Here is a 16,523-nt window from a genome sequence, read left to right as displayed (position 1 = left end):
AAAAAGGGAGAAGAAATCAAGATTATCTATTGAAAAGTAAGGTAAGCCACTCAGAAATAGAGTAATTCTACATAAGTATACCTGTGTATAAAAATTAGAGCTGGTGAAATATTTAGAGAATTCTTATTACAGGTATGCATACTAAACACATACCTACCAAAATACCAGTAAGTTACCTTTTTATTCTCCCTTTCACAATCACCAAGGCAAGGATCTCAAAGTAACTTAAGATAAAGAGCTAACAATATTATAAAATGTTCTGATACAAAGTTTGATTCTGAGTGGTGCTGAAGAGTTCTGAAGATCCAAAGCATTAAAGAGAGCTGAATTCCACAAACAAATGTTATTTATTCAACAAATATTTAATAAATGCCTACGCTTATGCAAGGCGCTGAACTAGATCCTGAGACACAAAAATAAATTTTAGAAGAGGCAGTAATTTAGTTGAGAAATGGAGCCTAGATTTATATAATATAAAGATGTTTATATCAATATTAGATATAATATAGTTCCTAATGAAATTATATAAACAACATGATTATCAATCAGCAAAAGAAAGTATACGTGAAAATTAAAAATCTGCAAAATACACACATTAGTTAGTAAAGATAGCTGTGAACTACCAAATAAAAAAAATATTTTTAGAGTAACGCTTGTATTGGGGCGCCTGGGTGGCTCAGATGGTTAAGCATCTGCCTTCGGCTCAGGTCATGATCCCAGGGTCCTGGGATCGAGTACCGCATTGGGCTCCCTTCTCCTTGGGAGCCTGCTTCTCCCTCTGCCCCTCTCTCTCTCTCTCTCTCATGAATAAATAAATAAAATCTTTAAAAAATTAAAAAAATAAAAAATAGAGTAACCCTTGTATTCCAGCTCCCAAAAAAGTCAAACATATATATAATCTTTATCTTTAAAATAACAAGTAAGTTTTTAAAGCCCTTTACTATTTGTTCTCACAGTCCCTTACACCTACATTTTCAAAAACCTCCTCACATGTATATACTTTTTTAATGTCTATCTCTTACTGTGGAATGTTGCACCAAGTACTCAATAAATGCCTTAACTGTTATCTGTTTTATTCACTGCTGATCTCCAGCATCAAATCAGTGCCAAGAAGAGAGTAATTACTAAAGTAAATATGTAATAAATGAATTACTGAATAAGTACTGAATTAAATGAAACATTCCTTTTTGAGAAAGTACTCATTTATCTTTTTTAAACTACTAATGTAGATATAAAGTTTAAAATTCGATATAAACACAAGGGGATAATTATGTGTACATATATATAATTATATATACATTCAATAGGAAAGAAAACAGGCTCAGAGGTTAAATAATTCACCTAAATGGCAGGGGTGGCAAAACGAAAATCTACCCAGTTCTGAATCCTCTGCACTCTCCCAGGCAATACCAGTTGCTTAAGCTTATTTATTTAATAGGATAACCCTTAATAGGAATTAAATCAACATACAATGGGCAACAAGAGGTCCCTTGTTAAAAGCAATTTTCTCACCACAGTTCCCCTTGGGATCATCTATACAATTCCATTATATGTATGATAATATAGGTCAAATTACAAAACAGTACCTAACAATCCTCTCTTCTTATAATGCTAAGTCACATGAGTTCTCATAATTCAGAGGGAAACAAAGTTTAGTTTGCCCCCAAATATACTCTGAGGACCTAAGAGGAAAAAACAAACCAAAAGATCCTCAGATTAACTGCTTGCTTTCATTAATTAACTTGTGAGAAAAAGCAACAGAAATTATTCAAAGTTCAAACAATAATAGATTGAAAACACAGTAAGTGAGAGGCTAGTGATGAAAGACATAAAGGGAGGAGAGGAGTATGGGTACAAAATTCTATAAGGAAAAGATGGATAATGATGATTTTGATGGTGGCAGCAGATCTGGGAACATGTACTGTATACTTACTAAATATTAAACACTCTATCAAGCTATTTAGATGCATTGTCTAATTTAATTCTCACAAAAGTTAAAGACCATTTTTATCCCATTAAATATAAGATGGTGGAAACAAAAGAATTACGTGACCTGCTCAGGTTCTCAAAAACTAGTAAGTGGATAAGCCAGTATTCAAGTCAGGTCTGTCTGCTTCAGAGCCCAAATTCTGAAGCATAACTTAGACTGTCTAAATAACAGCAGATCAGTTCATAAAGTCATGATAAGCTCTGTACAGGCAATCAATTCTTACACTTGCCATGTGAGTTTTACCAGTCTCCTACCTACTTCCCAATGAGACTCAGTCACTTGATGTTAATAGGTGAAAGATGGAAGCTTCTCAAGAGTGGCAAAACAGTGTAAATTTTTTCTACTAAAATGTATCAGAATCTATAAACTTAAATGTCTAAAATTTTCCAAAATGTTAAATCTGAAACCATAAATTACTTGATATATTATAAAAAGGTAATGCAATTAACTTTTATATGAAGGAAAAAATTAATGACCATAATTCCTGATCCTCCTCAACTCTGAAACAGTCTAGTTTTGTAATTAGTGGAGTATGTAATCACACACAGTCAAAATTAAAGTCATAGTTATTTAAAGCTAGAACTAAGACATGTTATGTTTCCAGAAGGAATAATTAATAAATTAGTTCATTAGTTAATTAATAGATATAGATGAGTGCATGTTTTCAGCCTTTACATATGACCTCATTAAAAGGAAAGGAAAAAGATTTTTTGTGTTCTTTTTTGATCACAAACTTGTCCTTATAAAATATAAAAATAAAGCTAAATTTACCTACTCATTTTATATTACATTATATATGCCCTTAAATCACTCAATTAAAAACAAAATAATCTTATTTATACGAATTTCAATTCTTTTTAGAAAATTATATAAAGATCAAAGAAAAAATGTACATGCATTCATCATGTGAAAAGACTGTTAAATGACACATAAAACAGTAAGGCTATACCTTTTTAAGATAAACATTACAAAAAAAAAAAAAAGATAAACATTACATACTACTCATAGCATGTGAGTAATGAAACCACCAAAAAAATAATTGAAAAAAAATACACCTCAAGAAAAAAACCTGTAGTTCATAAGAATCCATATCAATGCTGAAGACAGGAATACAATCAATTTATTGTCAAAATAAATATAGACTAAACATGAGCAACAAAAAAATAAATTTTTTAAAAAGTAAATTGACTGGTTTTTGATCCACAGACCATACACATACAAAATCAATTCAAAGAAATTAAACATTAATTTAACTTCTTTCCTAGGTTCTTTGTATTTCAGCTGATTTTCTTTCTAAGTCATGAGATAGGTACAAATGAGCAAGGTGAGTAAGGGTCCTTTAACAGGAACACAGAGTATTTAGGTACTTGTACTGACCGGCTCAGAGTCATAGCAATAATCATCCCAGCTCTGTCTGAGAGGTTTCTTTGTTATCTGAAAGTAAGGCAGATTAGTTAGGTAGAAGTAATGGTTATCACTCTTCTCTAATCATCTCTTAGATGTAGTATTCAGTTAGCACTGCTGCTACGCAAAGAAAGTTATTTTATGTAGCAGCATAAAACAAGAAACAACTAGGTAAACATTCAGATTCTGGGAGATCATATATTATTACAACCAATCCATACCTGCTGTTTTCCAGTGACTCTGAGATTTGTATTAACTGCTCAGTCTCATATTCTATGAATAATGACCACTTTATAACAAGAATATGTATGGTATGGCCACTGATAACAAAAAAGTATCTGGAAGAAGAGTAAAAAGCTCGGGACTATCAGCTCATTTATGAGCAATTATTAGTTTTTAAAAAGGATATATTTAATCACCCAAATATCTGCAAAGAGTTTAACAGGGAAAAGAAAAAGCTCAGAAGCTAAATCAATGATTTTTTTTAAATCTACTTAATTTTATACAGTACAAATGCCTAGTATTATATCAAGAAGTGATATTTTAAATAATTTTGAAATCAATATATTAATACAAAGTTTTATTAGTTTATATAAATATGTAGTTTCAAAATTAAGAAATATCAGTTACATAGCATCATGTGTATCTTGGGAAAAGTCTAAGATCTTACTTCCATAACCTTAAATACATACTACAACCTTTGAACCATCATCAAAATGTCAATTTCCTTACAAAACCCTCACAAGGATTTTTTAAATTACCATAAAGGCATTTATGTCCATGTATATTACATCTCGCCTCAATCAAAAAAAAAACAAGAAAAGACAATCTGTTATTTAAGTGATCTACTGTCATACCAATTCCATTAATATTGATTCTAGAATTTTTATTAATATGAGAAATAGTAAAATTGGAGAAACCATTGTAATGAAAAACTACAAGAAATTATCCCTTAATTATGGAAATTTAGGAGTGAATTTTTAGTTTCACGAAAGATACGATGAATTTCATACTGAATAGGATCATTTGCTAAATTATAAAAATAATCATACTCTGTTAGTATCATAATATCATGCAAAGAGGTATAAGTATTAGACTTCAAAACATACAAAAAAGGTTTCAAGTAATCCCATGCAAAGGGTAAACATTATTAGTAACACTGAACATGCTCTTGTCTTTAAAAGGTAAATCACTTTGAAAAGACCAATCCATTTTTCTAACATGTAGGTACATGTATAAATTGTTGTTCTCTGAAAGAGTTTCACAAAAAGCAAAGGGCACACATATAACTAACCTCTCCCAACCATATGAGTAATAATAATTTTCAAATTTGAGAAGCACATCACATAAATTTTTAGACTGCATGTATGAAAAGTCTAGTTAATATCCATTACTAGGTTTGGGGAAAAAATTTTTCTCAAGAAGTAAAATTTAATAATGCCCTACATTTCAAAATACATTTCATGAACTCTCACCTGATTGAGATAATGATATTCTTCCGGTTGTTTAAGATGGAATGCTAATCTTTCTTCTTCACTTGCTCCTGCCAGGAGGTAATAAAATACATGATAGTTCCTGTTGAAAACAAAGAGTATGGCTTTATAATGAACATGATCTATGGTTATCATTTAACAGAAAAATGAGCAAACATTAATTAGTAAAATGTTTCAACTTTGTTTCATTTTTTAATACAAAAGTGGTAAGTTCAATATTTTAGGTACTATAAAATAAAATGATGTTTTGGATGCTAAATTCAAAAGAGAGGCATGAAGGCAGCTATGGCAAAGGTTAAGACCTCTGAAAATTCTCTCCTCCATAAAAACAATTAGAAAACTGGCAAATTTGTCAGAATCAACCTTTTCAGAACTCTGAAAATTAACCAAAAGCTTAGAGCAACCCAAGGAGTGTTTACATAACAAAAACAGCTCAAACTCAGTAAAAAATGCAAACTTTGTAGCCTTTTAACTTGCCCTATTCCATCTCCTGTTCACCAAATCCAGGTTAGCCATCAAAACCAATAGGTTACAATCATGATGGACACCAGAAGCGTGGCAGTCATCACAAGAAGGCAGAAGAGGGTTGGAGCTTGTTCAGAACCTCATTCCCTGAGAAATATCATTACCTGAACTATCTGGTGGGTCCCTGGAAGACGCTATGCTCAAAACTGTCTTTATTGACCTGACTCAGAGTTAGCCCAGTGTGAAAACCTTTTCCCCAGGCGCAGGTATGAAAAACTACAGGCAATTTTTTAACATGTCAGCTACGTGAAGCAATGGATAAATGTTAGGGCAAACAACAGGCTAACCAAAAAATTTAAAGGGAAATGTGATCGCCACACAGGGTTTTAAAAGCTCCAATATATTCCTGGGAATCTAGAAGGCCATGCGCATGCATAAGATTGTGCAGGCACCCAGGGCTTCACGCCTTCTCAGCAGAGACCAGAGAAGGTACTAAACTCTCACCCCTGGCTGACCTTGAAGGAATGCAGGAGCAGGAAGTTGAGGTGAAGGCAGAATTATAAAATGCCTACCTGAGTGTTAAAGGCATGGCCCAATACACACAGAAAGCCCTGAGGCTAAGACTAGGAGATTTACTGTTTCCAAGCATTTAAGCAAATCCCTGTTCAATCATTAGCTGACAACTAAGCTAACCAAGCAGATACGAGAATGGCCACACTTGAAACAGAACACAGATCTAACAAAATTAGTTCCAAAAAGTCATGATATAACAGAAACACAAACAACCACAAACCCTGGGAAAGGGAGAATCTCATTTCCAGAGCAGCCACATGATTATTTTAAATGTCCAATTATTATTTAAAATGTCCAATTTTCAACAAAAATTTATGAGGCATTAAAGAAACAAAGTATAGTACATACAAAGGAAAAGGCACAATCAGTAGTAACCATCCTTGAGGAAGCCCAGGCATTACTTAGTACACAAGATTTTTAAATATGTTCAAAGAACTAAATGAAACCATGTTTAAACAACTAAAGTATGAATGAGAATGATGTCTTATCAAATAGAGACTATCAATAAACATATAGAACTTATTAAAAAATAATCAAAAAGGAATTCTAGAGTTGAAAAATATAATAACTAAAATGAAAAACTATCTAGAGGCACTCAACAACAGATCCGAGTGGGTAGAAGAAGGCATCAGTGAACCTTAAGACAGGTCTTGAAACTAGTCTGAAGACAAAGAAAAATGAATGAAGACAATTGAACAGATCTCAGATATCTGTGGCACAATAGGAGTCCCAAAAGGAGAGGAAAGGAGCAAAAAGAATATTTGAAAAAAATAATGACCAAAAACTCCTTAAATTTGATGAAAAAACAATCTGCACATTCAAGAAACTCAACAAACTCTAAGGGAGAAAAACTTAAAGAGATCCACACTTAGATAAATCAAAACTACTGAAAAACAAAGACAAATTTTCAAAGCACCATGAGAAGATATGCCTCATCGAGGATTCCTAATAAAAGATTACCAGCTGACCCTATGACCCAGCAATTGCACTACTGGGTAGTGAAAAGAAGGGCCATATGCACCCCAATGTTCATAGCAGCAATGTCTGCAATAGCCAAACTGTGGAAAGAGCTGAGATACTCTTCAACAGATGAATGGATAAAGAAGATGTGGTCCATATATACATCAGAAAGGATGAATACCCAACTTTTACATCAACACGGATGGGACTGAAGGAGATTATGCTAAGTGCAATAAGTCAAGCAGAGTCAATTACCACATGGTTTCACTTATTTGTGGAACATAAGGAATAGCATGGAGGACATTAGGAGAAGGAAGGGAAAAATGAAGGGGGGGGAAATCGGAGGGAGAGATGAACCATTAGAGACTATGGACTCTGAGAAACAAACAGGGCTTGGGGGGCGGGGTTAGCCAGGTGATGGGTATTAAGGAGGGCACGTACTGCATGGAGCACTGGGCATTATAAGAAAACAATGAATCATGGATCACTACATCAAAAACTAATGATGTATTGTATGGTGACTAACATAACATAATAAAATGAAATTTAAAAAAAACACAAAAACAAACAAAATAAAAGATTACCAGCTGATTTCTCATTAGGAGCCATGGCAGAAGGATAACATACTCAAAGTACTGAGAGGAAAAAAAACTATCAATCAAAAATTATACACCCAGCAAAGCTACCCTTCAAAAATCAAGGAGAAATTAGGATAGTCCCAGATAAACAAAAATTAAGAGACTTCATAGCTAGCAGATGGGCCCTACAAGGAAAGATAAAGGGACTTTTTCTAGCTGAAAAGAAAGGAAACTAGACAAGTTTCAATAAAACATATAATAAACAGCACTAGTAAAAATAACTATGTAGCTATAAAAGATAGTATAAACTCATTTTTTTAAAAGATTTTATTTATTTATTTGACAGAGAGAGACAGCCAGACAGGAAACACAAGCAGGGGGATGGGAGAGGGAGAAGGAGGCTTCCCCCCGAGCCGGGAGACCAATGCAGGGCTCGATCCCAGGACCCGGGATCGTGACCTGAGCTGAAGGCCAGCCGCTTAACCGACTGAGCCACTCAGGCGCCCCTAAAGTCACTTTTTTATCTGTAACTTTTTTCCCTCCTATTGTATTTCAAAGACACCAGCAAAAAACAATAATGACTAATCTGTATTGATGGGTCTACTATTATAAAGATGTAATTTATATGATTTTAATAGCACAAAAGAAGGGGAAAGGAACAGAGCTACATAGGAGCAAAGTTATTTGTACGTTATCAAAATTAAGTTGTTATTAATCCAAACAAGATTGCTAAAATGTTAACTGTAATTGCCAGGGCAACAATTAAGGAAATAACTCAAGAAATATGTAATAAAAGAATTGCCAGTGGTACACCAGAAAACATCTACTTATACAAAACAAGGCAGTAATAGAATAGAGGGACTAAACCATCATAAAAAATACATAAAACAAAGAGCAAAATAACATTCATAAATCCTATCTTAGCAATTATATTGAGTATAAATGAGTCCGAAGGTGAGTAACTGGCAGAATGAATTAAAAAAAAATCCAACTACATGCTATTTACAATAGACACACTATAGACTCAAAGATACAAATAGGTCAAAAGTAAAAGGACAGAAAAAATATCATGCAAACAATAACCAAAAGAAAGCTGAAGTGTCTATACTAACATCAAATAAAATAGACTTTAAGACAAAAATTATTGCTAGATGCAAAGGACATTTTATAATGACAAAAGGGCCAATTCATCAGAAAGATATAACAATTTTAAATGTAAATGCATATAAAAACAGAGTCCCAAAATACATAAACCAAAAACTGAAGGAATTGAAGAAAAAAAACAATTCAACAATAGTACTGAGATATTTCAACACCCTACTTTCAATAATGAACAGAACATGATCAACATGATCAACAAGGAAAAAGAGGACTTGAAAACTATTAAAAACCAACTACACCTAAGAGACATCTATAGAATACTCCATCCAACAACAGTAGGATACACATTTTCTTAAATACCCATGGAACATTCTCCAGATGAAAAAATGTTAAACTCTAAGACAAGTCTCAATGTAAGGGGACTGAAATCATACAAACTATATTCTCTGATGATCTTACAATGAAATCAGAAATCAATAACAGAATTTTATATATTATAACAGAATTATTTCCAATAACAGAAATTTCCAAAATGCGTAAATACATGGAAATTCAAAAACACACTCCTAAATAAAAATGGGTTCTAAGAAGAAATCACATAGGAAATCAGAAAATACACTGAGGTACATAAAAACCAAAACACAACATGCCAAAATATGGGAACTATTGAAACAGTGTTCAATGGGTCTTTATAGCTGTAAACCATGGTAAAACAGAAGAAAGATCTCAAATCTAACCATTCACCTTAAGAAACTACAAAAATTTGAAAAATTTAAAAGAAGAGCAAACTAAACCCAAAGCAAACAGAAGTGATAAGCATAAGAGAAATAAAACAGGAACAGTAGACAAATAGAGAAAAATCAACCAAAACTTGGTCCTTTTAAAAGATCAACAAAATTAACACATTCTTATCTAAACTGACACAAAAGGTGGGTGAGATTGCTATGGTCTGAATGTGTGCCCCTCAAAGTCCTATGTTGAAATCCTAACCCCAAAAGGTAATGGTATTAGGAGGTGGGGCCTTTGGGGTTGATTAGAGCATGAGAGTAGAGCCCTCATGAATGGGATTAGTGATCTAATAAAAGAGATCCCACAGAGTTCCTTATCCCATTCCACCATATGAGGACCAAGCAAGACGGTACGAGTTATGAACCAGGAAGAGCTCTAACCAGAATGCAACCATGCTGGCACCTTGATCTTGGACTTCCCAACCTCCAGAACTCTGAGAAATAAATTTCTGTTGTTTGTCAGTTACCCAGACTGAGTTATTTTGTTATAGCAGCCCAAAGATAGGAGAAGACCTCAAATTCAGGAAAGAAGAGGGGACATTATTATCAACCTGTCAGAAATAAAAATTGTTATAAGGGAATACTATAAACAATTTTTTTTTTCCAACAAATTAGATGACCTAGATGAAACAGAAAAATTCCTAGACTGATAAAAACTACCAAACCTGGCTAAAGAAGAAACAGAAAATCTACAGAGACTTATAATAACTAAAGTCTTTGGATTAGTAATCAAAATTCCCCACAAATAATAACCTAGAACCAGTCGGCTTCACTAGTGAATTCTAGCAAACATTTAAAAAAGAATTAACCCAATCCTTCCCAAACTTTTCCATCTCATTCTATAAACCAGTATTATCCTAATAGCAAGACCAGACAAAGACATAAGGAGGAAAAAAAAACAAAACAAAACCTTACAGCAATATCCCTTATGAATACAGACACAAAAAATCCTCAACAAAATACTAGCAACCCACATTTAGCAACATACCAATAAATATTATACATCCATTCACAAACAGAATCCAGCAAGATAATAGAGAATCAGTTTTTAAGTTCTGGATCTTCACCTCCCATTGATTCTTCGAAATCATGCTATATCCCTAACACTCCATTAAAATGTGTTGGAAAAAGTTACTAATAACCTTCTAATAGCAGTATCTGTTAACTCTACAAAACTTTAACGAAGTTATTCTCTTCCTAAAATTCTCTACCTTCATTTCAAAAAAAACCTCTAATTTAGATTTCCTTATCTACTAGCCACAAAAAAAAAAAAAAAAAAAAAAATGAACAGGAAAGTCTTGAGTTCTAGTCCTAACCTGGCAGGTATTCATTAGATAATGTTAGCTACTAATTACTGAATATAATCATGTATAAGGACCACACTAAGCACTTTATAAATGTTATTTCATTTATTCTTCTAAACAACTCTAAGACAGTTATCTATCTATAAAATGGGAATAAATATCAAAGAAGCAGAAAAGTTAAATGAGATGCCAAAGCCATATTCAATATCTGAATATAAGTCTCTTTAACTTCAAACTCTGGCTCTTTATTTTGTCTCATTGCACCATGAAGCAAATCATTTACCTCTCTGACATTTGGTTTCTTTTTTTCCCCCTGACATTTGGTTTCTTCATCTATAGGAAGTTACATATATAATCTCTGAAGTCCTGTATACCTCATTATAACATAATGAAATTAAGTGCTTTATTAAAAATTTTCTCAAATTAGAAACAAAATACTAAGACACGTAAAGCAGTAAGAGAAACACCTGAGCTACCACTGTTTTTCTTTTTTTTTTTTTTTAAGATTTTATTTATTTATTTGACAGAGAGAGAGAGATAGTGAGAGCAGGAACACAAGCCGGGGGAGTGGGAGAAGGAGAAGCAGGCTTCCCACTGAGCAGGGAGCCCAATATGGGCTCGATCCCAGGACCCTGGGATCATGACCTGAGCCGAAGGTAGACGCTTAACGACTGAGCTACCCAGGCACCCCTACCACTGTTTTTCTGTTTGGACAGTTTGCCTAGAATTTATAAAGGGTTAACAGTTCCACATGCAGGCATACCTCAGAGATAGCGTGGGTTCAGTTCCGGACCACTACAATAAAGCAAATCTCAAAATAACATGAGGCAAATTATTTTTTTGGTTTCCCAGTGCAGGTAACAGTTACGTCTACACTACACTGTAGTCTCTTAAGTGTGCAATAGCATTATGTCTAAAATACAATGTACAGTGGCGCCTGGGTGGCTCAGTCATTAAACGTCTGCCTTCAGCTCAGGTCATGATCCCAGGGTCCTGGGATCGAGCCCCACATCAGGCTCCCTGCTCCGCAGGAAGCCTGCTTCTCCCTCTCCCACTCCCCCTGCTTGTGTTCCCTCTCTCACTGAGTCTCTCTCTGTCAAATAAATAAAATCTTTAAAAAAATAAGTAAATAAATAAAATTAAATAAAATACAATGTACATACCTTAATTTAAAAGCACTGTATTGCTAAAAAATGCTAACCATCATCTGAGCTTTCAGCTAGTTGTAATCACAGATCACAGATAACCATAACAAATATAATAATAATATAAAAGTTTGAAATATTGCAAGAATTTCCAAAATATGAGACAGACACAAAGTGATCAAAGGCTGTTGGAAAAATGCCAAAAGACTTACTCAACACAAACCAATGTGTAAAAAAACAGTATCTGTGCAGTGCAATAAAACAAGGTATGTTTGTACTTATTAAAAAATCTAGCAGCCTCTGAAAAAGTATAATGTTCTGCCCATGACAGAAATAGCAATTATATGGAATGCGATGCACAGTGTAAGCTAAATTAAAGGTCGTAATATGCAAACATCCTAAAAGTCAATCGCATAATACAAATGTTAACTTGATCTAATTATACTAATAAAAATATGTACCGTTCATTATGCTCTTGATAAACGAGTCTGGACTTCTCCAGTAGATATTTTTCAACATAGGCACTAGAAGAAAAATAAAATTGGTTGATATAAATAATAAAGCTTAAGGTAGATAAGTATTTTTTCAGACAAGATGCAAAAGTATAAAGAATACTATCCAGATCATTTTAGTACACTTACCATTACAATTGTGTTATAAATGCTGTTAGCGTTATCTGTGTTAAATTCATAAACTCGTAAGTCTTTTTTTTTTTTTTGGCTTTCAACAAAGCAAAATAAAGTCAGAAGTTCGAAACATGGCACACAAGACCCACCCATGGCATAGGCTTTACTTTCTTTCCAGACTAATATGCCACTACACATTCTTTCAGATATTATACTTTGGCCAGGTGACTAAATAAGACTCAAAGACATACTTTCTTAACATATTCATGCTACTGCCACATTCTGGAATCCATTTATTATTTACTGATTTATTCAACAACTTCATTAATTGGGCACTGTGCTAAGCACTGTTCAAATATGGAAATAAGTGATACACTATCTATTCTCAAGGGGCTTACAGACTAGTAGAGGGAAATGTAAACAAGGGGCTATCATACTGAGTTGATATAGGATTTATTATAGAGCAATGACCAGAATATTATGGCTGTACCAAGAGAGACAGGTAAGATTCAATCCAAGAAGAAAACAATTATATAGGGAACAATTCCCAGAGAGGTACTCACCTCTATGTACATAGCACATAGTAAACATTCACAAAATCTATTTGGTGACTGACTGAATAAATGACTCTGAAATCTGAAAGACTGACCAGAAGGCCAGGAGAACTGCTTTATGCAAAGGCATAAAAAGAGGGTACTTAACCTCAGGGAAGATAATTCCTCAACATGGCTAGAGAATGAGATAGACAAGTGGACTAGATGAAGAAGGACCAATATACTATGTGCCAGAAGAATGGAATTTATCCTGAAAGTAATGAGGAACTAAAACATAAATTGTATTTCTGATATGTCATTCTCTTTATCCAGTCTGTACCTCTTCAAGTCTTCAATACCTCTTGCCCAAACTGAAGCAATCAGTTAAGCTCCCTCTGGAAAAGGGGATCCTACAGTCTGAAATTTAAAGGTTTTCGACTATTGAATCCAAATTACATAGCACAAACCTCTGTGGAGTCAAAAATCTGACTTTTGAGCTGTATTCCCATCAGTTCCCTCCTATTGCATGCTCAGTATTTCAGTCACTCCCAAATACAGGTCATTCCCTCAAGCATGCCATTCACTCCTGGTTGCATTGTCCGTGCTCTTCCTTCCACTTCTAATTCTACAGTCTCTACCCATTCTCTATCCAACAGGCTCCATTCATTCATAAAATGAACCTCAAATGTGCCTTTTTTGCAAACCTGTTACTACTACCACTACCAGTAATTAAAATGTGATCACTTCCTCTGAGTAACCATCATCACCTCTAATCAAAATACTGAAACAGGTTCTTATCTAAAATGGGAGAAAGGGAACATAAACTAATATGTTAAATTCTTTTGAGTATAGTTGACACACGTTACATTAGTTTCAGGTGTTCAGGTATGTAACATAGTGATTCAGTAAGTTTACACATTATACGATGCTCATCACAAATGTAGCTACCATCCTTCACCATACCTTTGTAAAATACCCTTGCCTATATTCCTTATGTGGTACCTTTTATTCCCATGACTTATTCCATAACGGGAAGCCTGTATATCACACTCCCCTTCACTCATTTTGCCCATTCCACCACCTTCCTTCCCTGTGGCAACAACCAATTTGTTCTCTTTATTTATAGGTCTAATTCTGCTTTTTGTTTATTCATTCGTGTTTTAGATTCCACATAGTACATTAAATTCTTAAACCCACCCTGCATAGCAAATATTACTGCCTATTTCACAAGTGGAGAAACTGATGCTCAAAGATATTAAGATCATGCAGCCACTAAACAGCAGAACTATGATTTGAAGCCAGGTCTATTTTAACTACAAAGGCTCCCTCTTTCTACTAACATACTCCTAAACATCTCACCTTCCTCCTCTCCACTCCATGAGTTATACTGCTATGAGAGTTAGTTACCCATAAAATAAGATCTACTCATGTTATTCCTCTACTTTCACTTGCTACTCATACTAAAGTACATAAGGGTGAACAGATGTTACATCTACTTGGGATTGTTTTATTTCAATGCATCAGCATACAAAAAGAAAAAATAGACAAAGCAAATATGGCAAAATGTGATAATTCTTGAACCTAAATAGGCATTCTTTCTATTACTCTCTTTACTTCTGGGTACATTTCAAATTTTTTATAATAAAATCTTTAAAATCTGCTTCCCAGTCAAGAGGATAAATTAGATACATTAGAGCTTTATTCACAATCTGAAATCAACTGAACACTATGTCCATAATCTGAAGCCCTTGAACTTACCTCCTCAAGTACACCAAGCTCTTGTTATGATTCCATTCATCTGTTAATGCCAATTCCTCAAATGATAATGTGATTTCCCACTTTTTCTGCTTAGCAATTTTTCAAGACCCAAAATAAAAATCACCTTTTTTTTGTGAACTTCTCCAGACACATGCTTCAATCACTGTACTTATCTCATTTACTGTAATCCTCTTATGTAAACCTATCTCTCCCAAAAGACTATGAGAACTTTTTTTTTTTTTTTTTTTTAAAGATTTTATTTATTTATCTGAGAGAGAGAATGGGAGACAGAGAGCATGAGAGGGGGAGGATCAGAGGGAGAAGCAGACTTCCCGCTGAGCGGGGAGCCCGATGTGGGACTCGATCCCGGGACTCCAGGATCATGACCTGAGCCGAAGGCAGTTGCTTAACCAACTGAGCCACCCAGGCGCCCAGACTATGAGAACTTTAATGGCAGAGAACATGTGTACTTTTTTTGTCCTCAACACTTAGCACGGTGCCTGGTACTCCATAAATGTTTGCCTAATGAATGATAAAATGAAAGATGAAAATGTTTAATATATATTTGCCAAGAGCTAAAAATTTTCAATATGAAAAAGAATTTTCAATATGTATGTGTTGACTTACTAATCAAGATGAAGATTTCTGCTCATCACTGTTGTAAGAGAACATTTCACCTTTTCAGATAATTGCTTAACATACAAGAGCCAGAATTTCATTCATAAAATGGGAAAATAAATATCTGCCATTCCTAACTCATGAAACTGTCTTAACAATCAATGAATATATACAATAATACTTTGTAAGTTACAAAGCAACATATACAACTGTACCTATTATCAACATCTTTTGTATCACAATCATAAATACTAGAAAAGTGCAACTTGACAACCTGACTGCATCCCATTTTTTTAGTAAAAGTACCAACTATACTTTTGGAAACATGGTTTTCAAATCAGAAAGGAAATGAGTTATGAAACTCACCACTGAAGGACTTATTCTTCTTGTTTTGTTTTTCTTGGGGGGGTGGGTAGAATACATATAGTTTTGGTCAAATTTTTTAAATTAAAAGCAGAAGTGAAAAGCATAACTAAAATAGCATAAAAAGAAAAATACTAACCAATCTCACTATTAATATAGATGCAAAAATCATTAATAAAAACTAGGAAACAATAGAACAACCAATTTATATGCGCGTGTATAAATATGTGTACTTATGTATGCGTGTGTGTGAGTGTATCTTAGTACGACCAAGTGGGATTGTTTTCCCAGGAACACAAAATGATTCAATATTAGGAAAATAATGGTAACACTGACAGATCTCAGAATGAAGATCATGCTAATCTTCACAGATGCCCAAAATGCATTTGGTAAAATGCAGTATCATTTTGTTACTCAAAAAAACACTAACAGAAAATTTAAATTGATGCCTAATTCATTAATGTGGTAAAATGGCCTAAAATCAGTATTTCACTTAGTGGAGAAAAGTAAAGTCATTCACATAAAGGTCTGAAACAATATTATTTGGAATCAGATGAGAGAGAAAATAATTAAAGATATAAGAACAGAAAAACAGGTAAGAATATCTATTTTTGCAGATATACCAAGAAAAGGTAAAAGAAACAATAGTAAAACTAATGCAAACAATAAAATAATTCAATAAGATAACAAGATACAACTTAATATAAAAATTAATAAATTTCATATATATGAACATATATGCATGAATATATATCATATATACAAACAACTAGAAGATATAATGTAAGAGAAAATCACACTTTCAATAACAACAAAACATTAAA

The 16,523-nt window shown here is 33.6% G+C and overlaps 1 protein-coding gene across 6 annotated transcripts in view; it reads right to left on the bottom strand.

Moving 5' to 3' along the window:
* The window catches only part of MYO9A (myosin IXA), a 276,785-nt gene that overhangs the window by 199,122 nt on the left and 61,140 nt on the right, over positions 1 to 16,523 (bottom strand). For 5 of the 6 annotated variants that reach the window (XM_078079137.1, XM_078079139.1, XM_078079138.1 and 2 more), the window contains exons 4-6: positions 12,263 to 12,325; positions 4,870 to 4,969; positions 3,368 to 3,424 (exon numbers count right to left, since the gene is read on the bottom strand). In XM_078079137.1, coding sequence (XP_077935263.1) covers positions 3,368 to 3,424; positions 4,870 to 4,969; positions 12,263 to 12,325 — 220 coding nt within the window. The remainder of the gene's footprint in view (positions 1 to 3,367; positions 3,425 to 4,869; positions 4,970 to 12,262; positions 12,326 to 16,523) is intronic. The other variant, XM_078079140.1, reaches the window with a different exon arrangement.

This window comes from Halichoerus grypus, chromosome 8 (genome assembly GCF_964656455.1).
Source record: "Halichoerus grypus chromosome 8, mHalGry1.hap1.1, whole genome shotgun sequence".
Taxonomy (NCBI): Eukaryota; Metazoa; Chordata; class Mammalia; order Carnivora; family Phocidae; genus Halichoerus; species Halichoerus grypus.
This window is presented reverse-complemented; position numbering and strand designations above follow the sequence as displayed.